Consider the following 26,271-nt stretch of genomic DNA (forward strand, 5'->3'; position numbering starts at 1 on the left):
ACTGAGCACGAAAAAAGATTCTTGGTACATCCATTATGCAACCAACTTCAATACTGTCTTCCAAGGATCTTCTTCACATCTCTCTCATTATGAAATGGGTCAAACACACGTCAGGATCAAAATCATAATACTCAGCATGACAACATTTCAGAAGGTGCCACAAAATAATTTTACATTTAACAGATTTTAGGCAGATTCCCACAACTGTCCAGAGATCTCTGAGATTAATAAGGTACCTCACTCCATAGGTCACGCAATACCCTTCTCTTCAACAGTGCAGGAACAAAACCTTCCTCTCTCAATGGCTTTTTCCAGATCTTGAGTGGAGGCATACAAGCAATTAGCAAGAACAAGATAGGTGTAGGTAGAGGACAAGTTGCAGACAAAATATACTCTTTTGGCATTGTACAAGAGAAACAAAAGAGAAATGAATGACCTTTCCAGGCCTACAATATGTCTTTGTACTATAGCTCTTAAAAAAAAAAAAAAATTGTCACACACAAGCAGAACAAGCAAATGCTCAGGCCTATGAGCTTACTTGCATAGAAGCCATTGTTAATTAAACCCTAGAAGTTCAGGAATTTTAATCTGGGCAGTGGAACCTTTGTGCTGTGCCTGTTTAGGTGGAGTCAAAGCACAAAAGGCCAATGATTGCATTTGCTTTGTTATTTGTCATCTCTCCACATAGGTCTCCTGCTACTGGGCTCCTGGTGGGGCCTCCTTGCTCTGCCAGCTGTGCCCAACATCCACCTACACTCCCAACAGATTGTTTAACAGGGAGAGCTGAAAGCTGGGCTGGTGTTTTCATATCAGCAAAAAGGCTTCTGCTTTTTCACAGCTGCTCTTTTGCTTGGCCAAAAAGCCCCTTGTAGGAGTTGTCAGCCAAAGGAAATTAGTGTTTTCTCTGCCATGGAGTCTAATTGGTTTTTTCTCCACTGACAGCTCTTCAAGCTAAATTTAGGGAGCCAGGAAAATTAGCTGAATGCTATTTGGCTGAGACTACAGCCCACTTCCCATACACACATGATAACCATAGGGAAGGGTTCCTTTAATCCACTTTAGGCTGCAAAATTTAAGACATGTATTAACTGCATGATCAAAGGTATCTTTAGAGACCAACATCACTCAACAAATGCAGAAAACTAGATCTCTAGTGAGCAAGACAGAAATTTCATTCATTTCCATAAAGGAAGCAAATTTATCCCCAGCTGTCACAATTTGTGATTGCTTATCTGCTCACAGGCAGCTTTGCTGCATGGACAGTTTACTCCTCTGTCACAATACATGATGAAATCAACACCGCCTGGAACCAAACAACTGTGAAAGAAGTTGAACTTTGATTAAAACCACCAAGTTTCATGACCCTTTGTTTATAAAAAATAAAACCTACCAGAAAAGATTACCCAAACCTAAATTGTGCTGATGGTGCTTTACTCATTGCTTTGAGCACAGCACAGCACATTTGTGGCTATTCCTGCAAGCATGACTTCCAGCTTTTGGATCTAGACCTTGCATAATAAACTGGAGTATCTGGGAGCTCAGGCTCAGCATTAGCCTATGAAGCTGGTCTATTTCCATCAGACTTATTCCCTAAGCACTAAGTCAGTTAAACTATCAGGCATGTAAAAAACACATACTGGTACACAAGTTCACAACATTGTGATGCCTTTACAATAAAGTGAATTTTATCCCTATTCTCCATCCCTCAAAAAGGAGCAAGTTTAATAGAATACAATAAAGTGAATTTTATCCCTATTCTGCATCCTTCAAAAAGGAGCAAGTTTAATAGAACACAATTAAGCAGTTTTTCATGCTCTTCAGCACATATGTTCTCCCTGTCTGCACTTGGCTGGCTTTATTTTGATTTAATCTCACTGAACTGTTTTAGGTTATCATATTTTTCCTCTTATCTGTTTTCAGTCAGGGTTCTGCAGCCATTTTTCTTGTTGACTCCACAGGGCATAACATCAGCCACAAGCCAACAGGATCTGCTTTCTACCCACAGCTTTCCCTACACACACTTTTTCCTGTATTCCCTCCTTGGTAGACTTCAATTACCTAAGGATAAAGCCAAAAATTAAAAAAATATAGAGTAGCTTTCTCCCTCCAAAACAGTCTCCATTTCACAATCAATTGCCTTTTTTTTTCTCACCATAACAATATATCAGTTTGGATTACCACCAGAATATCAGTATCTCCTTTTGCCGGGGCTTCTTCTGAGCCTGCATTTCTCTACTAGTTTTCTGAAATCTACTTTTGTCCATCTCAGTTTCTTTTTCTACTTTACTGCTAAGTGATTTCTTTAACTCATTCTCAAAAAAAAAAAAAAAAAGCCATGTGTGACACCACTTCAAAGAGAGCATTTGTGGCTGTCCTACCTGATTTGTGACAATTAAGAGAATTTTAGACATGGATTATAGAAAATTTTTTAAATCCTTGTGATTAATAGAGAACATTATTGTAAGTACTAGCCAGTCAGGCTTAAATTCCTGTTTTCATCAGCCCTTCCACCTATGGCTCAGGCTAAACAGTGAAAATCTCCTTTAAAACCTGCTGCTTTCTCATATTCTTTGAATAGTAAAATGTTCAAAGGTCCAGCCCACGGGATCTCAGCCACTGAATACTTTAAGGAGCTCAGGATGGGCCAATGCAGTCCAGAAAGGCTGCAAAAGCAATGAGCAAACTGTGGGGACAACGCAGTGGGCTGTCCACTGTTTTCCAGTTCTAGGCAAGAGGTATTTTTAGTGCACACTTAATTATTTCTCCATTAACATTGAGAATAATTACCCATAGTCTAGACCAGAAGAATATTGGGGAAAATATGGGCCTCTTCAGATTCTGAAAGTGGGTGGAAGGAGATATTTCAATTCCCAGGTAATGACAGGGCTCCAGCTTTCTAGGAAAAACTATACTCATACATTCCTACTCCTTTCCCCCTCGAAGAGAGTTGCTGAAGAATGCAGAAGAACAAGAGTTAAAAACCAGCCAGGTCAGTTGTTCATAATTATATCCCTTTCATCCTCAGGTCCTCTCTCCCCAGGTCCTTTTTAATCTCATGATTTTTCTCCTACATCTCATCACCCCTGAGTGCAGTGACAGTCACAAAATGTATCTTTTAACATTGGCCATAAGTGACTTTCCATGGAGACATAGATAATAGCTTATCTGATTTATAGGACAATTTCTTGCCATGGGTTTGAAAGTCTGAAGAGATGGAGGATCTGTTCCTCCAATACTCTACTTCATGTACCAAGATAAGATAGTTATATTGGAAAGAATATATGTCAGCCCAGTCCCAAAACAGTTGCATGACTTTCTAGAGATGAAATACAATAATTCACCACTGGAGAAATTTAAAAAAAAAACCCTTGTCTTGGATTGAATTGTACCTTTCTCCTCCCTTCCCTGGTAACAAAATCAAAAGCAGCAGCTTTTGGTACCCTTGGTTACAGCAAAATCCTATAATCATGTAGCTGCACCACTCACAGCTGGCAGGAATGTATTTGACCTTACAGGCTTCATTTGCTCTTAACACACATACACTCACCAGCCCTCCTGGAGTTCTCCATCCCCAGTTTACACCTTTATGTTCCCTATGAAACAAATTTAATATCACATTCCCAGACAAGGAGACCTGGAGCTTTATTTCAACTACCATACAGTAATACTTCTACTCAGCATACAGGTAAATTTATTACCATAGGTTCATTTAGGACATTCCACAACAAACTAGCAATTATTTTCTCTATTTTAGGGAAGAGCATTAAAAAATACTGTGAGAAAATGGAGACTTACAGCTACAAGATTTTCCAGGCTGCCACACTAACATTAATGCAGGTCAACTTTTCTTTTCACCTTGTTTTTAATTACATTGCTAGATAGACCCAACAGCTGTTTTGCAGTATTATAAGCTGAAATTTTACTTTCTTCAGGCTACATCTTCTGCTTTAAAGCTACTCTTGATCCGCAGAACTCTAGGAGTTTCTCAACCCTAACCCCCATCTGTTACACAGGATACATCAAAATAGAGACTTGTGTTTCCTGCCCTGGTGATAAAATACATCTACAGAAAAGCACAGTCAAGAGAAGGCTAGATGACCATTTCAACAAGAAAAAAAAAGGAACTTTAGTTATTTTCTCTCTTAATCCAAAGTTACTTTGAAGCACGTATTTCTAGTCCATGTTCTGCAAGCTAAATTACAAACAAATTCAACATAAATACTTTAATGAATTTAAGTGCAACTAAATAAGAGGAAACTTCCACCAAAGAAAATCCCTGTGGAGTTGATTACTGTAAGTTATGAAAGCATACCTGAGAAAGGCTATATAGTGTCATCTTTTACTGTTCTTTAATCATCTATTACCAGAGACATTAGATAAAGCTGAATAGACCTCTATTGTGAATAACTACCTCAATCTTATACTCTGGAAAAACACATTACCTTGTTTTTCTGTTTTGAATAACGCTGATGATAATAATCCATGGAAGAACCTCCTAAAGTATACTAAAGGTAAGTGACAGAAGAATAAATTCAGTATGTGAAATTACTGAAGGACGAGGCAGCAAAACACAAGGCATTTGACTGGATTAAGTTGTTTCAAGCCCTCAAATTGGCTCATATAGACCTCACACTGCTCAGGACACAAATAACAATAAGTAATACCATGAGTAGCATTTATATTGAAGTATAGAATCTATGCTTCCTCTAGAAAAAAAGAGAAAATCATTTCTACATATGTGAGCAGCTAGAAAAAGGAAAAAAATATCAGAAGCCATTGCAGTTTTACAAGGGGCAAAATCAGTTGCTGAAAGAAGGAGATGTTTGGGATTCTCTCACTCCCTAAGGACTTTATAGGTCAAAACTAGCACTGAGAATTGACACAGCAGTGCTCCAAGGGATCCAAAAGCTCACTCCTCCTGGCTCTTTCCCCACTGCAGAAGTCAAATGAAGTTGCTGTGCTACAGCACGTTTTCTGCACTATTGTCTCTGCTCTCATTAGGATGATCAAAAACCAACTCCCACAGCAAAAGTCTGGTTCCTATGCCTCTTGCTCGGTCTTATGTACAGATTTATATGTGAATTAATAATCTATGCCTTCAGCTCTGGAAAAAGGCCTTTTGTACCTCAGTCTCAAGAGATTTCTAAACTCAGGCCCTGCAGACAATGAGCGCCCATTTCCCTCTCTTCTACAGTGAATTACTAAAGCTGATGAGTGATATTCTAACAAAAATGCTGATTCAAGAGAACGAATAGTATTCCTTCCGAACATGTTTATTCTGCTGAAAGCCTCCTCAGAGGCCGGGGGGCAGGCAGTCCCTGCTGTGTGACCAGCTGGCTGGCCTGGCTGGCACCCTTCCAGCCTGGCTCCCTGCTGGGCAGTGCACCACACAGCCCCCGGCTGGCCAAGAGCCACTTGTGCAGAACACCTGAAACAAATCCTTCTGCTTTGCCTCTAGCTCCACCGTGCCAACAATCTATTCCAGCGTGGGATGAAACAAAATGTCAGCACCCCAGAACTTTCTACAAAGGAGAAACAAATACCCTTTTCTGGTCAGTTTTAGTCACAATTTGTATATGTTCTGCTTTTTCCCATAAAGAACTGTCTTAGCAGTGTCTGCTTCACTGCAGAAGCATGGATTTAAACACAAGGAGTACTGAGAAATCAGTCCCAAACTGGTTACGTTAATCAAGTTTTTAGGAATAACAAGCATGATAAAATTCTGAGTCCCTGAGAAAAGGGCTCAGTATTTTAACACTGTTATAATTAAATGCTGCTTTCTGTGAGGCTTTTATAAGTAACTCTTTGGTCAGCTAAGGCTCATACTACTCATTTCAAAATACTCCAGACTGAAACCAGAGAGTGTTTTACAAGGACTTTGTCAGCATGCATATGGTGCTATTCTAGTATCTATTCCCTGGAGAAATGACAAAGCATCCAGATTTCTAGTTACCACTGTACTGACCCAATGAGACACCAGTATAGACTGTCCCCTGTTATTTGTAAAACAACCTCCTCCACATTAGGAAATCCACTTGTCTTTCCACAGCTTTATAGATCCTAATTAGAAATATTTTAGAAATGTATTTACAAACATCACTATTGCTCTAATTAGAGAACACAGTACTAGAAGTCAAATGTCAAAACATTTTGGGTTTTGAGAAGATGAAAGCAGAATTCAGTAGATAATTCAATCTCACAGGCTTCTAAGTTATTTTATGTTGCTTAATCAGCAGCTGCAGCCTTCTGCCCACTCCCACTAGATCTTTAAGATCAAACCTGATTCAACTGTCAAGGCTGCTCAGGCAGTTTGAGTTTCTACTGGTTTTTGTGTAAAAAAAACCTGCATTCTACTGTACTTCATTTACACAAAATTATTAATTCAGCAGGAGAACTTGACCTGATGAATTCAGCCATTTTTCTGAAGATGCCAACTTCTTTAAAGCACAAAATCAAAACTGTTTTTAAATACCTGCTTTTAATTTTTTAAGCCACATAATTTTTCTTCTCAATAGGCAGTAACAACTTTCAATTATGTTCTACTTCAACTCCCTTTACTTCATCCTCTTTTCAAAACAGCTCAGGACACCACTGTTCCTCAGAGGTAAATTCCTGTATGCAGTGAATTCACGTGTTTTCTTTTTTTTTAAATCTCACATTAATTAATGGATACATTAGGGACAGAAAATATAGTGAATTCACCAAACAAAAATAAGTGATCAATTATTAATCCTCATAAAATAATTTCTGAGGCATGATTCATGAGTCAGCATTTTCAATGAAACTGTTTATAAAGCAGAAATGCTATTTTACTACAGTTTTGATAACATCCTACATCATATCCTACTACACATTAACATCAGTTTTCCAGCAAAATTTCTTACATTAATTGCAGCCACTTTAGGTCTTTTTGTTTTCAGAAAGCAGATGGAGGAATCTTCATATTAAAAGGACAGAAAAATTCTAACAAATCAATAAAATAAATGGTAACTAGCTGTCAGAATTGGATGCAATACTACAGATTTTACAAGAGATTAAAAGATGATTCATCACATCATTAACTGTGACATGCAGAATATCATTGAGATCAACAACAGCATTAATAAAGTTGGAAACAATAAGAGTGGGATGAGTTTACAAAAACAGTTGCAAGGAATGTGGGAAATTAAAATGCAGAAGTCTGATGTCTGCACAGGTAAGATGTAGGATTATAGTAAAGCACAGAGATACTAAACACAGACATGATGAAAAAGGATAGTCTCTGACTTTTGTGGAGGTGAATCTCCACAACCTGTCTCAACCTGTCTCTAAACATATTTTTAAGGAGCTGGTAAGAAGGTCACTAAAGGAGATACTGTTAATGCATTTCAATTTCTACAAACCTTCCAATAACCTTTATCTAAGTTATCTTGGGATATGAGAGATGATTATCTGATGAAGTCTGAAGAGCTGAATAAAGGCTGCTTTCACAAGAGAAAGCCAAAATTATTAGAGGTTACCTTTGCTGTAACCTGTGTAATTCAATATATTCATAAATGACCTAGAAATAGCAGAATGGTAAGGAGTTGTTTTATTATTTGGAGTACTCAAATTTTACTGTAGAGAATTGCAGGAAAATCATATCATCCTGTGTGACCTGGGATAAAGAGGCACATCAAGCTCAGTGACTGCAAATGCAAAACAACCTACATGGGGAAAAGATGGCCAAATTATAAATGATGGTGGGGTTTAAGTTACCTCCCACTGCCTGGAAGATAATAATCTTGATTAACTGTACAGAAGCCATTCTCAAATGGACAAAGAATTAACAGGGTGGAAAACAAAACATGACAATCTCTGAATCCCAGTCCATCTGAGATTTGAGAACACTTTCAAATTCTAGATCCTCATGAAGTATAAAAGTGAGCTGGAAAAATATTCAAGCAAGTTATCAAATTTTCTGTAAACACTAAGCAAATTGGCAGAGGAATTACAAAGGATGACTATAATAAAAATCCATCTGATTATGCCAGACATGGAAGAGTTAATATATTGTAAAGGATAATTCCTTTCTCCTACAACAGCAACTCAAAGGCCATCAACTTTGACCTTTTGGTAAATATTTTAAAACAAAGGGAACTATCTTCCTCTTACAACAGCGAAACTGTGGAACTCTGTGATACAGAGATAACAATTATGAATTAACCTATACAGGTAAATAAAAAATCTGAATTAAAGTTGATCAACATGTATTAGATATATATTGATTTATATACTAGGTATGTTTCTAAAGGCCAAAGTTGTCAGAAACACAGGGAGAAGTATTTTACCTCATTTGTTTCTTGCATCCTTTCAGGGCCTGCTACTGGCCACTGCCACAGTAGATAGTTGAGCTGCAAGTACTGTCTGTATCATAAACAGGTATTTCAAAATTTCAGGCTTGATTTGGTTCCTGCAATTATTCCTCTCTCCTCCCCACCTCAAACTCTGCTGCAGTTATTATATGTTAATTTCTGTTTCCAGATAGAATTTATCCCTGCATGTTTATGCCTTCCCCAGAGCTATGTGCTGTCTAGAAGTGACCACGCCTTTGACCTCATGCTCTTGGAATAAATGTGCATATTTAGATCTTCACCCCTCAGGAAATTATTTTATACTAAGCCATTAGCACTGAAAAGAACTAGCACAGGGAACTCAATATTTTCCCTGCTGAGTCACCAAAGTTCTCTATCCCATTCTGTTTAGAAACCCTGAATAAGCACCTGGAATACCTTGGGCTTTGTGGAGATGACACAGATGCTGAAGATCAGATCCTTGAAAGTTTGAATGGGATTCTCCTGGCTATTACTGAAGATAGTTAAGTATCACTCTGGATCACCAATTAACCATTTGCACAATTCAAAAGAATCCATGGCAGTTTTTGTTTATTGTGATAAACTCTATTTCAAGAAGTGATTGCTGCTGGAACTTAGCTGTCCTCACACTGTGTTACTTTCTTTTCTCTCCGTATAAAACTCACAGAATTACCTATGACCAGATAAAGTTTCTGGTCACTAAAATACCAAAAGCTCCCGAGAAGTTCTAGGTTTAATATTCTATTTATTATAAACTCCTAGGATTAATTTAGGGTGACCCTATCAGGTCAGGCATTTTAAAAGTAGTTTCTAGACTACTTATACAAAAGTCCCTAAAGCCTTCGCACATTCTCCTAGAATGACATAAACCTGCATTTATTTGAGTCTCCTGGCAGATGGTGATTTACTATCTTCAGGGCAGCTGGCCATATTTTTGATGAAAAAAGGCTAAGGGGATTATGTCTGTTCTAACTGCTAGTCTAATAAAAGATGCTGTGCCTACCTACAGAATTAATTGCTAGGCCATACCTCAGGAATAGCATCTTAATCCCTAACTTCCCATGCCTTATGCAGGCATCCGTTCATAGAGAAGATGAAACTGTTTTCCTCTTTGCCTTGCCACCCCTGCTTCAATTCAGCATACAGCAGAGTAATCAGCTGGAACCACACTTGCTGCAATTCAAGCAGAGGACTGTGCCCATATATTCAGACTCAGCCAGCCTTTAAGAACCTTGTTAAATCAGAGGCTTGGATCCCACAGATACCCACTCAGAACTCTAGGAAACAAAGGAACGTGTGAATAAAACAGCTGCAGACCTACTGCAGGTACTGTTAACACTCTTATCACTGCAGAGCAGAGATCCTTCCGCCTACTCAGAGGGAGTGGGATCTTCCCAACTTTGGCAAAAATCCTGAAGGGCAATCCACGATGTGCAGTGAAAGCAGCCCACGTGCTCTCAGAGATAGCCAAAAATGGTGAGTCATACTCAAATATTACTACAAGGCATCTTACAGCTCATTAGCTTCATGTTTTCACTCTTGAATTTTGTTTCACGGCTACCAGCTACTCTTATTGCCATTGTTTTATTCCTAAACGGCAAAAGCCTGGAATTCCCTCTCTTTTATCTACACAGAGGAAATGAAGAAACCATGTATTGAAGCAGATTTGGTTCTATCACTGATACCTTTGCTGGAGAGCACAGACCAAGAAATGCTGCTCCATGCTGGGAGGGCCATTGGCCGTATCTGTTATGATAACCGTAAGTATCCACTGAAGAGAATCAATCTGCTTTTCCCTGGCTCTAAGGCATTCTTTTCAAAGGCATTGTAACCTGTAACTCATAATAACTTTATGAGACCTGAGCACATCATGCACCTCAGCCTCCAGTTAGGTATGCAAGCTCACAGCTCACAGACACCTGGCTGAATGCACCCCAAGCACTGCCTGAACTCTGGGCTTCCCCCCTACATTTTTTACTTCAAGTGGCACATCTCTGTCAGAACTGCTTTGAAATCACAAGAGGAGCACAGCCTCATACATATCTTAAACAATTTTGCAGACTTGCCTTGGGTCCAAATCCTGAATAGCTTGGACTTCTCCCAAAGTAATAAGAACATCTATAAGGCAAAGCACGTGTTTTAAAAGTGTGTTAGGAAAAAAGAGAAAAATACTGAGATACTTGTCTGTGCAAGGAATAGTCTTCTCTGAGAACCACTGCTTGCATGCAGGAGATCTTAGTGCTCCAAATTCCCTGGACACCAGCTTTCTAGCTGGTCTCAAGTTAAACAATTTTCATTTACTTGCCCAAAATGGCTTAAGATTTTTTTTTATCTTTAACTCCCAGACTGCCCAAAATATTTACTGTATACTGAAAGTAATATGGAAATTTTCACCCAGTGTCTCATATCCATTACTCTCCGCTTTCAACCTATCTTCTCTAATCCTGCTAGTGTGGATCTGCACAGCTTTACTTAGAAATTTGTAGGTTTGTCTCCTTCACTATTCTTATGAAATCCAAGCATAATGGGTACCTGGTATAGATTCCACTAAGCTCCCTGTGAGCTACATGTATTGGTCAGGGAATGACACAATAGTTTAAAAAAGCTTTTTCCCTACAATTTCATTCCCTGCTCATGTAACTGCTGTACACAGCACTGCTGCAGCATATGGCCATCCTGCACACCTGCTTCCCTTCTGGCAGAGCACAGGCCCAGCACAGATTTGCCAAGACAACTGTGACATGCTTTAATAAATCCTATTACTAACACAGCAATAAATGCATCAAAGAGAAGAAAAATTAACTTCACCAATTCCCTGTCTGAATTCCAATTGCCTATGCTACAATAGCACCAGACCCTCCCTGGTGTCTGCCATGCACTCTGTCACACGAGCAGCAGCCCAGCTCCCAGCAAGACACTGCTGCAAAAGCAATGCCATTGTGCTGTTAAGCAACCATCACTGTCCAACTCTGTATCTTACAGTTCTTGGCACCCTCAAAATAATTTCAGATATAAAGCTTTCATTCAATACAAAAGAAACTACAAAAAGAAAGAAAAGTTATCAGGGTTTTCCTCAGCAGGCACACGTGGATGGAAACAGTGGCTTAATACCTTAAGTCAAAGACGAACCAGGAGGTTTAGCAAAAATCTGTCCCAAAGTTGCATTTCCTCCACACACATATTAGCCTGGAGCCACCACCAAAACCTTTACAAATTCTAACTAACAGTGTGAGAAAGAACCAGACTACCTTGCTGCTAAGCATCTCAGTTGGACCCTTTCCACTGGTCTAATCAGTACCTGGTTTAGCCACCTTTAACACCTCTGCTTCACTGACCAGGCAGCCTTCAGGAAGAGTTGGTGAAGGTTGGAGTAATCCCATCACTGGTCCGAATATTAACTGACTATGCAGAGACTGAACCACTTGTCCACGTTGCTCTATTGGCCTTGTACAATCTGGCAGACCTTGGTAAGTAAGGTATTTTTTAAATTTTTTTTAAGTTTCTGCATCTTAGAGCAAAATATCATCTCCACATTGTCACTGCCCTTCCATGCCCACAGGTTTGCGGGCTTTGTTTTCTCCTTTGTTTTTGGGTGGGGTAGGGCTGGTGTTTGGTCTTTGTTTTTAAAATACCACTGATATCTAATCAGGAACTGGCCACAGTTCCTGATCTGGACTGGAGAAATAACTACTCTTTTATGGAATACCAGCAATTACTTATACTGCATTATAACAATTAAGTTTTAACAGCCAGCTTTTGACCCCAAATGAAGAGATGGCATAACTTCATATGATAAATTGACACTTTCAACTACTTTAGATTTGGTACATTAAAAACTTGTTTAGTAAAACTTCTTTTATATTTAATAATTAAGTTTCTAAACCTTACTGAAGCAACTTCCATTTTAATTTACAGAATTTTCAAAGAAAAAGGATCTCTCCACTAATTTAAAATATATTATCCTACTTTACACAAGTTGTGAGTAGTAATGGAAGAAAAATATCAAGTACAAAATTATTACCTATCTATATATGGTCTGGCTAAAATTTGATCTACTGCTTCCTGCATTTAGAGGGCTATGCAGGGAAGGGGACATGATATCACACTGTCACATTATTCTCTAAGGAGGTCTGTCCTTGTTATATCTGTTATGTTATTTAATACCATATTCAATTGAAATGTATTCTATGTCAAACAGTGGCAAGCTTTGCTAACACACATCTCACAGATGTTTAGGATGCCAGCAAGACTAGAAGTACCTAATCAAGGCAAAAAATAAACTGCTACAGCAAACTGACATGTGCCAATTGTTATATTAAATACAGATGGATTTGTACGAGTCAGTGAAATTAAGCTAGGATTAATTTGATAGCTATGAGGTTTACAGAAGTTACAGAAGAACAGTTAAAGAACTTTGGGGGGAGAAGGGATAGAGTCCTGCTGTCTCAGTGCTGTCCAAAGAAACAGAAGATTCTACAGGAACAGAAAAAGCCTTTGAAAACAGTGCCTAATCACTTCAGATCATAGGGAGATATTTTTAAATGTTTAATCAAAAAAAAAAAAAAAAAATTCAAAATCCTGACTTTATCACGTACACAGATTCAGCCAAGGAAGCTCTAAGCATGACAAAAGTTGCTGAACAACTGGTGAAACAACTGAGGAGAGCAGAGAGCCACGAGCGGTTAGAAATTGTCTTTGAGGTCCTGCAAGCACTTGCAGAAAATGGTAAGGCTCCTTTTGGTCTGGGTGGAGCGAGGGGAGACTGGGTATTTTACTGGTTTAAGGTCTGAGTTCCAAGTTTGCCATGGGATCCTGCTAACAGAACCAGCAACCCTTTCAGGAGAAATAAGCCCCAAGAACATGCGAGATCCTGGCCCAAGCAACACGCAAACAGGTGAGACAAGAAAGGAAGGAGAGAGTACCATTCCACTGCATTTCAGTAGATCCAAAAGACAGCAGATTCACACTCGCTCTCCATGGTGGGTAAGAGGAAAGCAGCAACACAGATAATTTTTTAAATTTTAAAAATCAGAACAACCAGGTACCAGTTCAATCACTGTTTGGGCCATTTACTTAAGAGCTGGACTCGCTGCTCCTTGTGGATCCCTTCCGGCTCAGAATAATCTGTGACTCTGTGACGATGCACACTCTAAGCAGCAGTGCAACAAGCACTGACACTGCTCCACCAAAAATATCTCGATATCTGGCACAGATTTTAATGACATGAAAGTTCATGACCGGCAACACAAGAAATGTCAAAGACCAATGCAGAAAGCTTTGCTCATTCTGCCTTGGTGTCATCCTAGCTCCAGAAAGCTGTTACAAACAAAACAGCTGAACAGTGACTGCACCTGAAAAACGACTGGCTAAAGTTCAAGGATTTAGCTTTCTAGTTTGAAATGCTTCCACAAAGAGCCAGGAATCTTTTAATGTGCTTTTACTGTGATCTCTACAGATGCTCTGAAAGTGCAGTTGGTGGATGCAGGTGTGCCAGAGGTGCTGTCCGAGATCCTGCTGAGGCTCCAAGGCAGTTCCCAGGCTGAAGACACATGCATTGTGAAGGCTGCATCAGATCTCATCGTCTCTCTGCTTCTTGGAGGTAAAAAAGGAAATATTATAGCCCAGGCACATAAAGAATCGACATCAAAAAGTCTCTTTACCAGAAGAGTTTCAATTTCTGTTGGTTTCTTTTACTTAAAGAGGGACCTATTCACAATCTCTTTTATTATCCTTCCAGGAATTCTTCTCAGGCATGGCACTTTTCATTTCTATAGCCTAAAGCCCAGTGCTTGTGCCTAACAGTAACTTAGTTTATATTCCTGCTATGCTGTACTTTGGGCAATATGGATTAAAAAATAAAGAATATAAAATTTGATATGGATTAAAAATTTGCAATATGGATTTAAAAATAAATATCAAGAACTGGCCACTTACACTGCATCCCACCACTCTCAACCACAAAGCAATCAACAACATAAATGTCTTGAATTATTAACCTTAACAACAAACTAAGTCATCATTGACTGACAAAACAGCTCAGTTTGGGGGCTAATTTTAATCAGATATTACAGAAGGTTCTTGCTAAGGGCTGTGGCATCATCTCTTAGAACACAGGTACTTTGCACCACATCTAGACACTTGCAGGTACCAAGAGAGGGTCAAGGTTTATTGCTAATTTTACAAAAGAAATGGTAAGGTTGGTTATTCTCTACCCTTCAAAGATGGAAAGCCACTGTTTGTGAGTGCAGAGAAAACCAACACTATCAGATTTCACTACTCCCTGGTTCTGAAATAGTTACTTTCTGTTCTGCAGACTAGAGACTTGCATGCTTTTAAGTTACAGATGCTACTGATACTAAAATAATTTGGGGGGCATAATCGTAAAGAAAGGGGTGATCAAGTATGCAAGCCTTTGCACTTTTTTTTTTTTTGCTGAACCACATTTTATTAGAGTGGAGACTCTGGAAATACTTAATGGCAAATATGTTTGTTAGAAACAAAAAAAATAAAAAAATAAAACAACCCCACACACCAAAAAAACCACCAAAAACTCTCAAAAACACACAGAAGAAAAACCCAAACAAACAAAAAAAATCAACAGTTACTGCTGTTTTATGTATTAAATCGCTTTTAGGAAGGGAGGTTTACTCAGACATTGAGATGGGAAAAAAAATCTCAAGGTAAGCCATTTTATCTTTCAATTCCTATTATAGAAAGCAATGAGCCTTTATACTCTGCAGAGAGAAAGAAATATTCTTATGAGCAGACTCCTGGAAAGCACGCTGTGCTCAAGCAATCAGCAAAAGATGCCACCCCACATACACTTCCCATCCTTATTTCACTGATAGCTACTGTACTGGCTTCAAACTCAATTAACAAAGTTGCTCAACTTTCTGCATTAATAGGTGCTTAATTATCAGAAAAAATTCCCTCACATCTGTCTGAATGTTGGTTTTGGGGTTTAAAAGCAGCTATCATCCACACACCTCTTTACCTCCACCTCAGAACCTTTCTAGACTCCCTTTCTTCCTTGCCTTATACCCTGCTCTGAATCAGCCATTGTGCATCATGGCTCTACAAAGGCCACAGAAGTGCCCCCAGTGCCTTTAACTGGCTATTTCAATCCACTCAGCTGAATGGCTTGCTTTGTCACTCACTCTCCTCCCCCCATCTTCCCCACAACAGCATTAGATATTTCATGTGGACGAAGTGAATAATCCTTCTCATGCCTCAGTGTGTGCCACTGATGTATGCATAGCTTTTAATCTGAGAGAAAAAAATCCTATGGAAATCTGTTCTGAGCATCAAATGACTTCTAGACAGTGAAAAGATGACAGACAGCTTTTGCAGCTATGAAAAGTGGCTGTTCCTATCAGACTTTAACTATGAGCCATTAAATTGAATGTTCTGCTGCTATCCAAGCAAAAACTCCATAGGAGAAAAAAGCAATTTGGAGCTCTGTGACAATCAAAGCAAGGCAACCACTAATGGGTTCTGCCTATTTGCACTTTACTACATGAGGGGGAAAAAAAAATGTTCTGACATTCTTCAGTTTGAGAGGTGGGAGGAGGAGAGAAATTAAGTTCAATTAAGGTTAGTCTATATGAAGATCAAAATCTTTTCCCTGTAGAATTTTATCAGACCAAAAGAGGTGACCTATTTCTATGGAACCTGTTTTTAAGGAGGACTGGGCAATTTTCCTCATATACTCTGCTCTCCAAAGATTAGGACTAGGCAAGAGAACACTTGAAGAATGATAAGCAAAACCATCAGCTTTAGAGAATATATGCATAAAATGGTATCAAAAGATTTCTGTGTGAGTAGAATCCTAACTATTTCACAGACTGACAGTTCTTTCATGAAAATATCCAACTACATTTTACAAGCATTTGACAAATTCTGATCTAACATATGCAAGAATACAGAGGAAAAACAAGCTACTGAGTGAAATGTTAAGAGATGAAGAGAATAACAGGCACTCATTCAAAAGACAACAGAAGTGTCTATGACTTTGAGGTGGAGATAACATCCAAACGAGCCAAGGTGTTAAGATTACTAAGTACCTTTTTACATGCTATACATACAAAAATTAGAAGCCTGTACACCGCAGTCTGTAAATTCAGTTAGAACCATGAGAAGTACTGTTGCATACAGGTAGAGATATTATTTTTAAAAAAGCCCTTACAAAATCTGGCCTTGCTCTTCTGAATTACCAACTAAGCCTCTAAGTTCCCATAAGAATCAGAGGAATGAGAAGCAGTGAGCACAACAAACTATTCTGGTAAGAGAACCATTTGCACCTGCAAAAAACAAGGAGTCTGTCTCATGAGAATCCACAAAGAAAATATGTCAACATTTGGGTAAAGAGAGAGTCTTAGCACACAAACACAAAAGCATTTTCTAACTAATTAACTGAGTGGAAAGAAAGTTATGAACCAATTAGAGTTGTACATGAGGTCTTGAAAACTGCAAAAAATGGGCTGTAACATTTGGCTTTTCTGCATGAAGAAACTGAGTCCCATCTGCTTATTACTGCAACAAAGTACTAGATCTACTTTTGGCCAGACTATGTATTTACATGAGGTGTGTACAGTTCCATGGATAACCCTTTATCCCAGGTGAATATGTCTTTCTATTTAGTGTTCACACTGTTTTGCCATTTTTAGCAAACAGCTTTCACATGTGTGTCAGGCATATACTTCGCTTGAGGCATAACAAACTGCATAAAGCAAAACACAAAATTATTTTCCAAATGGCATCTTCAAAACACTTCCTTCAGAAAGGATGCCATCTGTAGCATAGAGGGCTTCCTTTTGCTCTTTAGCAGAACTCTCATTTCCTAGGTGACCTAAGCAGCTTCTGAAAACAAAGCTGCCACCTGTATGGAGCAAATTCTCAAAGACAGGAAGAGAGATCCAGACATGCACTGACAAAATACTTGCAGAGCATTGTTGGGCAAAGTGGTAGTTTTTTGGAATGTACAAATCTGCTCTTTCACTGGGATTTAATAAACCAGATCAACTCATATTTTCTGAGCTTCATGTGAATACAACACAAATAGACTTCTCACTTCAGAAAACAGGTTTTTCAAAAGAGGTAAGAAAAACCTGGCTCTGGTTCTTTCAAGGAGTTGTTAATGACTATTTATTTAACAGAAAATAAAGAATAACAGCAGTACAGAACTAGTAATCAGATTTACTATTGGTGGGTAAGATCCCTGGTTTCACAATAGTGCCTTGAATCAGTAGAATAGCAAAATTAAAGGAGTGCTAAAGCTGTCCTGGTAAGAAATGAAAAATGCCATGGTATCCTATTACATGTGCAGTGGAAAATGCAGCAGCACCAAGGGAAAAGAAAGGGACTGGGGAACCTATGGTTTTCAATTTGACAGTGATGGTCCCTTAAAAGCTCTCTCGAGCTAAGCTCCATTGGAGCCTATCTCAGCATCAGTTTACAGTTTCATAACTTTCTGATACTTGTCTCCAAAGAGCTGAAGGTAACAAAAAACAATGCAAAAGCTATAGTCTTGATCTTAAGCAAGACATGAAAATAGTCGAGGCAAAGGCTCCCTGAATTCTGAATTTGCATCATTTATCTCATTGTGTTTCTTACCTCTCTCACCTGCTTGGCTCTGCCTCTCTCTTCAGATGGCAACTGTCTGCGAATGTTCCAGCTGGGAGTCGTTCACCAGCTCCTGGATCTGCTGGAGAAGCACGTGCAGAGCGGGGACACCTCTGTCCAACAGGCTGCGCTCAGCGCCCTGCAGAGCCTCGCTGTTCCAGGTGCACAGTCTGAACACAACCGCCTCACTGCCATCCTCTGTACAGACGGGTCATCCCTGCAGCTCTGTCCAACCACCAGTACCAGCCCCCTGTGTTTTGAGGGGCAATTGACCTTTTCCCCCTCCCCTGCAGGAACATATATTTGAATAATTCATCAGGACTTCCTCATCTACATAAAGAGTTGAAATATCATAAAGTGTAATGCCATTACTAGCTGCTGAAGTAGTTTCATATTAATAACACATAGCAGCTCAGCACAAAAAAATCAGAACAGGGTTCATGGCTTAGAATACAGAGAATGGAGTGGAGACACCTGGTAGGGATGTCTAATTTTCTCTTCTATAAAGCTAATATTCATTCATATTTTACAGAAGCAGTAAATTTTAATGTTCTTTTAAGCTGCATTTTAAAAAGCTCAACTCAATTATAAAATATCAACATACAGCATTTTGATGATCTGTTCTGTTGTGTTACAAACCATTTTAGATGTTTCCAAGATGTTTAGATGTGTGGACACTTAAAATGCTATTCCTACAATACACTTTTCCTCATCAATTCATAAAAATATCTGTAATTTATCTGTAATATCTGTTATGTATTCTCTAAGAGAAACACTTCTAGAAACACAAGCTCTATCACTTTCAACAATATAATCTGCTACCTGAAAAAGAAAAATGAAAGACACTGAGTGGAAATCTATAAACATGAATTAAACATGGGTGAACACTTGGAAATAGACATAGAAGAACTCTTCAATTCAAGCATTGATCTTAAAAGATAACAGATGCTTATAAAAAATTTAAAAGTCATTATGATCTAGTAAAAGGAGTCAGTCTGTGCCACTGAAAAACAAGGGCATCATGAGCAAGTTACTTAATAGGGTGTGCTTCTCAATTTGCCCAATAAAAGGATGAGGGATATAACAGTTTTCTCCCTCATTTCATTGTCCAATCTTCCTCATCACTCTCCCAAAAATATATGCAGAAGATAGGAAAAAGATTGCTCTGGAGGAAGCAGCTTTTGGTAGCACAGTTAAGCAGTATTAAGACTCCTTGCAGACAAGCTTCTGATTATTACAAGGGATTTACTGCACCAACCACTGGAGCAAAGACAAAAATGAGAAAATGAAAGCACAGAAAGGCACAAACAACAGGGCATCAGTGATCTCAAACACAAAAAGAAAATCCATTTCCAAGAAATATGGCTGAGTAAATCACTTCTGCCCCATGTCAGCTAGCACAGAACAGGCTTCCTCATGTGACTGGGCAAGTGGATGGATAATCTATTACAACTAGAAAAAGGAAGAGAAACAACAATGCTGTGTTTTATGTACTTTGTTCTGGGCAGGGCTAAGATCAAAAGTAACCAAAACTACCCAAGAGCAGTTATTACCAAAGTTTTAGCCCAAAAGAGAAGTCCAAGCAATCGTGTAGTCCTGACTTAATTTCTGAGCTCACTAACAAGTTGGACTCTTCACTAGAAGCCTAACACAGCACACAGTTCACAACAGTTATGTCATATCTACATTTTCAGGTGTTTGTGCCATTACTGAGCCTCACATCAACACCTCTTTCCCATTTTCTAGTTGTCAGCAAGGTTCAGATGCTGGAGGAAGGTGTCGCAGAGCGGATCGAGGCACTTCTAAGGGCAGAGAGCCCTCCTGTGCAGTTTAAACTCCTTGGAACATTACGGACATTAGCAGATGGCCAAGGTAGGCACCTGCCAACGTTCACTGGGATCAGCCTGAGCTCCCCTCCTCCCTTACACTGAAAAACAAGGCTGTGCAAGACTATGGGCTGAGTGTCCTGCTAACCCAATTCCACTCCATCTGGAGAGCTTCCAGCAGAGATTACTGCCAGAGGCTGCACGCTTTCCAGACTGCCCCAGTCAGCCTCAGAAGCAGTTGAGAAAAAAAACCACATGGAACGAATCTGCAGCAGTCAGTGAGAACGGGCAAAGGCCTAAAAAGATGTTTTTCACCAGAGATACAGCAGCAAGGCACGAGTATGATGAAAAAGAGACAGGTTTTAGTGGCAAATCACAGGACAGCAAATCAATAAAGAACTAGAGAACATAAAAGGAATAAAGGGAGCTCAGGTGGAGCAAGGCAGGAGAAATTAATTTCTACCAGTCTTTCTATACATGTTGCCAGTTTTATCTTGCTCATGTGGCTCAAATGTTGAATTTACTTTTCATGTCAATGTTTTGGATTATTTACTTGTTCTTCATTCTGTTTAACACAGAGGGAGGTATGCATTAGCAACAATAACATTTCTGTGCACATTGTTGCATTTTGAGAAACATGCACAATGTCAGAATTACATTAAGATACACTTCAGTATTTTAATTTATCCTTAGGCTTACTTAGCTCTTACCAGACCATGACACAAAACAAATGTCGTGCAGTTTGGTCCTGTCTTTCACATTGTCAGAGCAGCTGTTCTAGAGCACTAATCAGTACTGAATCCTTGATATGCAGGAATAACAAGTTAAAACTAGAATAGTTATGACCATTTTGTGATGGGAAGTGATAACTGACATAGGACAATTCAAGACATCACTTCATTAGTTATATGGAAGAGGATAAAAGCTCACTCTGCTACATTCCTTGCTGCATTCTATTGCACTACTGCAGACACCACTTAATATAAGAACTATTTGCATCTTTACTCAAACTAGCATGCATTACAGAATATTTAGATCTAGTCCTGCTATTAATTTGCACTACTTCCAGTCCAGTGAAAAGCAGCTTTCACTTACATTTCACTGCGGTAAGAAATGAATATTGCTAAACACATAGAAACCTAGCATCTTCTGGTTCTGAGGCTTTGAAGAAGTCGTTGTAAAATAAGTTCTCCAAAGTTATATCTCTATTGTGACAAGGCATTTAACATTTAAAATTGAGACATTACAGTAACATAGATCTAAAATATCCAACACTAAATTATCTTTTTTAATTTTATTTACCAGCCCTAATACAAACTTGGAATTTGGCACAAGGTACAACTTCTGAATCTGAAACAAATTAATTATCAAAATGCAAAGTGGAATAAAACATACAGGAGACTCAATGTTTATCCATTCCCACCTATGAACACACAATTCTCCCACTTTTAATTACCTTCTATTCTGTTTACCCATAAGCTAACATTGCCTTTAATTAACTCAACCTGAAATGCCTATGAACACACATCTACTAAGAAGTCCACACTAAATTAGTCAATTGCCTTATCTAGTATAAATTCATTACTCTGACTATCAGCAGGCATGCTGAGGCTTACAGACTAGAAGAAGCAGGTTTCTTCCTAACCACAGAAAATTGCAGGCAGATCTGTCAGCTTCATTACTCTAAAGAGACCTTAACTCCTGGTTCTTCCACCATTTGCCTTCAGAGGAGCAGAATAATTTGTAGACTTCAGTAGTCAAAGGACTTTCAGCACAACAGAAAATTCAATCTTATAAAATGACAAATTTGAATAAATTCTAAGTTAAAAGGTCTTCCTGTTAAGAATAACTGGGGTTTACCTTAAAAAGCTCTACTGCCTGTCAAACTGAGTAAAGAATCTGCCTTTGCTACAAATCTCTTAAACTAGTTCCATCCTCCAGCCTCTTACTTCAGCTTCCTGTACCAAGCTGGATTACTGATCTCTGCAGACTAATGAGGAACATCTGACTAGAAACAAGAGTCTTGTGTTACAGGAGATAACATGCAGGTAGCTCTGCAATGCCCAGTAACTCGTCTCAAAACAAAGTATGCCAGCTAGGCTATAAGCCCCCAGATTCCTTGTGGGATTTTGACCTGTGGACTGTTCCTTAGCATATTGGACAAATTAAAAAGCAAGTGTATGTACTTCTCCATCTCCCTCCCCCAAAACAGAATAGTCTGACTTACAGCTTCTGGAAAATGTCCAGAGCAATCATGTGGTTTACTGACACTGACCTTCTGGTGCACGCTCCATCTGATTCTTCCAGCATATCTCAAAAGAAGTGCACAGAGAAAGGGACAAGTAAAGGAACAGGGACAGGGTGATGCCTCTATCAAACCTATCCCTTCTGTTACAGATGTTCACACAATTAGAGTTCCACTTCCTAGGACAAGTTATCTAGTGAGGTTTTTTTAAATGTCAACCACAGACACTAATATTTCTAGCAAGTCTTGAGACAGGGTTCCTGAAATGCAGGGGAATGCAAATTAAAAGGCTCTTCCACAGTAAGGGGAACTTCTGATAATGCATTGTACATAGTTCAACACACATTCGTAAGACTCAGGTCATCCAATTACTGACATGCTGCCATTCTGTACTAAGACTTGGCTTCCAACACTACCAACAGTAATGAATTATCACCAAAACAGCACAAACAGGCTCCTAAGAGCCCACAATTACATTTGTGCAGGGCTCAAAGTGCAAGTGCCAAAAGCCAAGTGGGAAAGGGCAGGCCTCCTGATGTATCACAATAGAGTATTTTTTTCAAAGACAGAAAGCTGCTTATTTTAAGCCCTACCTCAGCAGCCCCTTTAAAACAATAGGTCTATTTACACAGCTTATTTTGTCCTTCCCCTGCATGATTCCTTTGGAAAGTATTTCTAAGATCTTTTAAAAGCTCAGTGCTTCAGTTAGAGTTCTTGAAGGTTGCTGAGCACAGGTCCACCACCTCAGTTACTTCTACACTGGCATTCCTGTGACAGACTGACTGAGGGGTCTGATTTTGAATGCCTCTTGGTGATGCTTTTCTCTTCAGCTGATGCAGCCGAAATCCTGGGCCAAGACCCCCAGCTGCTCAACAGGCTCGTGCAGTGGTGCAGTGTGAGCGACCACAGCGGCATCTGCAGAGAAGCAAACCGGCTGCTGGCATCCATCCTGCACCACAACAGATCCCAGGTACCAGAACCCCTGCTCTGAGAGATTTCTACTTCACCTTCGCAAATATTTTTAAAGCTTGTGGCCAGAGCTAGGCATTAAACAGCACATGCAGCTTTATAATGAAAACCATGAAGGTTCACAGTGACAACCTCTCTGGTCTGCCTCAATACCAGTAAGGGGGAAATCTGTGCACCCCATAAGCAGACACCTCACAGAAATGAGCACCATGGTCATTTACTGTCACTTGTCAACACTGACCCTGCTTGAGGAAGGCTTGACAAATGGTAATCAGCAGGTCAAGCTTTTCTATGGTCATAAATATGTTTCAAATTTCAAATTAAAATGTTAAAAGTAACCCAGAGCTGTCCTAAATGTCAGTCCTCTGACAGCTCCACAGAGCCCACATATCCGTGATGGACAAATCTAGCACGATCTTTACATGTTGGCATTTTCAAACAGGTTCCTGTTTTTTTGGTAAATTGTGCTATTACACACAAGCATCCAAGCCATGTTTTACTATGAGGTAGTGACTGAAAAAGTAGATACCCTCCACACTGGCTTTGATAAAGCAAAACTAATCGTTGCTAGTTTGATGGCTTGAAATGAAAGAGTGGAATAAGGACAAATTGAAACGAGATAAAATATATATTTATCTTACAGATAAGCATCTATAGTTACTTCAAAGTACTGATATTCCAGGTATATTAGACCAGCCCTAAGCAGACATGTATGATCAGTACCAAAAGCAATGTTATCCCTAGTCTTTGAATAATGTCAGTTTGCACTGCAGCAAACAAATCATTTCCCTCCATTCAGAAGCTGAAGGGTGCAATCTCATTTCCCTCTTCATTCTACTGCATTAGATTTCCATCTGTTTTACCTTTGCTTTCACAGGAAGTGGTCAAAGCCATCCAGGCAGCACAAGGAGTGAAGCATCTGGTTTCCATGACAACAAGTGAACATGCTGCCATGCAGAATGAGGCTCTGAATGCCTTGGCAATAGCTTCTGCCATCGATTTAGGTATTTTCCTCCTAAAAGCATATACCTGTTATTAAGAATTACCTCAATTATTAAGAAACACTGTCATGCTGTTAATTCTAGGTAACATGTACAAAAAAGTATGTTTCTTGTCTAGATTTACCTCTTCAGCATGAAATAAAGGTTGCCACCATTCAGATCATAAAATCAACAGGCTTTGGGAATGGCCTGAAGGCTTTTTTTATTTAGGACAGAGTCACATTACCATACTGTGTGGATAGGCACTATTTAAGTAGCACAATATGATGCTAGAAACTTACTGCAAAAAAAGAAGGAAAGTGGAGGTGATGGAGATAAAAAAAGATAATAAAGGCTAAATGAAGGACAAATAATATACTCATGTGTTCAATGAACACTGTAAGTAGCAGAAATAATCATCAGACTATGAGGAAAGAATAAACCAGAAGCTTCATTAAAAAGGCATTGTAGAAGCTGCAAATAAAGCAAGTGAGAAAATGGTAAAGATTCAAACTAATTATCCTGAGCAAATTTTCAGTTACATACAAATTCCTTCAGAATTTTCCTGTATAACTTGAAAATAGGTCTGAATTTATTACAATAAAGACATGCCACAAATCTACGTACATCAAAAAGTAAATTGAAAAGAAAAATAAACTTGACATTTGTAATTTTCTTTACCAAAAGGGAAGACTGAAGAGCCCATTTTACTGCTTGTCTACCATTAAAAAACTCTCAAACTCATTTAGGCAACTAATGGGAACCAACATCTCTAGCACTGAACATGGCAGATTTGAATTTACTACAAGGTTAACTATATACAGTCAATAGTAGACTGGTCCCGTCTTCCAGAATAAGGCCAATAAAGAAATTCTGTACAGAAAAGAGCACAGAAATTCTTCAGTGCAGAAGACAGATGCTCAAGACCTTCCTGTATAGCCAGTTTGAAATTAAGCCAATCCAGAACTTCCTTTAAAAAAGTAAGCATATTCACTTTATAATTTCTTTGCAGATAAGGGTCACCATTTCTTTGTTTATTTCCAGAAACTCTTGAAGAATCTTTTAAAGAATCACAGCTAGTTCAAAGCTTACACAAACTTCTACGAGATGATAACACAAGTCCTGAGGTGAAATACAATTCAATTGGCCTTCTGTGCAGACTTCTTAATTCAGGTAACTTCATTTTAAGTTGTCTGTGTGGAAGGATGAATACTTCTGAAGACAACAAGTGGTTCCTGTTACCAAAATATGCTGTCTGCAATGCTCCAGTGAATGAGTAAAGGCTGGAATGAACTAGAGGTTCATTCCATATTGATCACCAAAAATCATAGTCAAGTAGTTTCCTTCTGTAGGAAAAGCTGATTAAACCATTACTTGAATAAAATAAGAAAGAGAGGAAGGTTTCATTCCAGTGAGTCAGTGGCATAACCAAGTCCCAAAACAGCAAAATTAGTTTTGGAGTTAAAGCATCTTTGTCCAACATCACCATGCACAAATGCCTGTCAGTCCCAGAGTATTTTTGTGTCCAAAGAAAGAGTGAGTCTGTACCATGCTCACAGGCAGGCATACATTTCTTCTGCCTGTGCTGTGAGCAAACCAGAAGCTGAGATAAAGCAGCCCCTTTAGCAATGCTGCCTTCCCACAGTGACTTCCAGTAAAGCGTATGAAGGGCACAATTTCAGTTTCACTCCATGGTCAGGGAAGACTTCAAATGCTTCCAGCAGGCTGGGACTATCCTGGATGTGTAGCACTAAATGAAAACAAGCACCTTGAATCCAGAAGTCCAAAAATCTTGTGGCAGATTCTCACATCTTAACACAAAAATTATATAAATTGAAAATGACAATTGTACTTGGGCAAGGATGGATCACAAGGTGAGCTGCCTTTCAAATCCTTGAGGCATCCTGTATTGACAGACAAGCTGGATTTTGCAGTATACTCTATTTTATCCCTGTAGCCACACAGATATTGGAATAGGTATAAAGAACTTGCAGCTTTCAGTGCTACTATGAAGTATTGACATAACAGATATGATCTATAAGACTTTTTTCCAGAGATGTATATACATAGCATTTTATAGACTAACTGTAAGGCTAAGAGTTGAGTCTTATTAATATGGAATGGTAGCAAAAAGCATACAAGTGCCAGAAACTGTCCTGTATTAGAATTTCAAAATTTGGGTTTTTTTCAGTCAATCAGCTCTTGGAAGTCAAGCAGGAGGAAAAAACCTTAATCTGTCCAATACTTCCAATGGCTGAAAGGGTATATATTGAAAAAAATGTTTTAATTGAAGCAGC

At 38.9% G+C, this 26,271-nt stretch overlaps 1 protein-coding gene across 3 annotated transcripts in view; it reads left to right on the forward strand.

Moving 5' to 3' along the window:
• LOC137477910 (rap1 GTPase-GDP dissociation stimulator 1-like) overlaps positions 1-26,271 on the forward strand; it is a 42,936-nt gene that overhangs the window by 12,910 nt on the left and 3,755 nt on the right. For 2 of the 3 annotated variants that reach the window (XM_068197298.1, XM_068197297.1), the window contains 12 exons: positions 5,459-5,552; positions 8,725-8,835; positions 9,687-9,809; positions 9,968-10,093; positions 11,672-11,800; positions 12,933-13,058; positions 13,789-13,932; positions 17,981-18,115; positions 19,701-19,826; positions 22,856-22,995; positions 23,872-23,998; positions 25,019-25,147. In XM_068197298.1, the coding sequence (XP_068053399.1) occupies positions 5,459-5,552; positions 8,725-8,835; positions 9,687-9,809; positions 9,968-10,093; positions 11,672-11,800; positions 12,933-13,058; positions 13,789-13,932; positions 17,981-18,115; positions 19,701-19,826; positions 22,856-22,995; positions 23,872-23,998; positions 25,019-25,147 (1,510 nt within the window). The remainder of the gene's footprint in view (positions 1-5,458; positions 5,553-8,724; positions 8,836-9,686; positions 9,810-9,967; positions 10,094-11,671; positions 11,801-12,932; positions 13,059-13,788; positions 13,933-17,980; positions 18,116-19,700; positions 19,827-22,855; positions 22,996-23,871; positions 23,999-25,018; positions 25,148-26,271) is intronic. The other variant, XM_068197299.1, reaches the window with a different exon arrangement.

The sequence above is a fragment of the Anomalospiza imberbis genome, chromosome 8 (assembly GCF_031753505.1).
Source record: "Anomalospiza imberbis isolate Cuckoo-Finch-1a 21T00152 chromosome 8, ASM3175350v1, whole genome shotgun sequence".
Classification (NCBI taxonomy): domain Eukaryota; kingdom Metazoa; phylum Chordata; class Aves; order Passeriformes; family Viduidae; genus Anomalospiza; species Anomalospiza imberbis.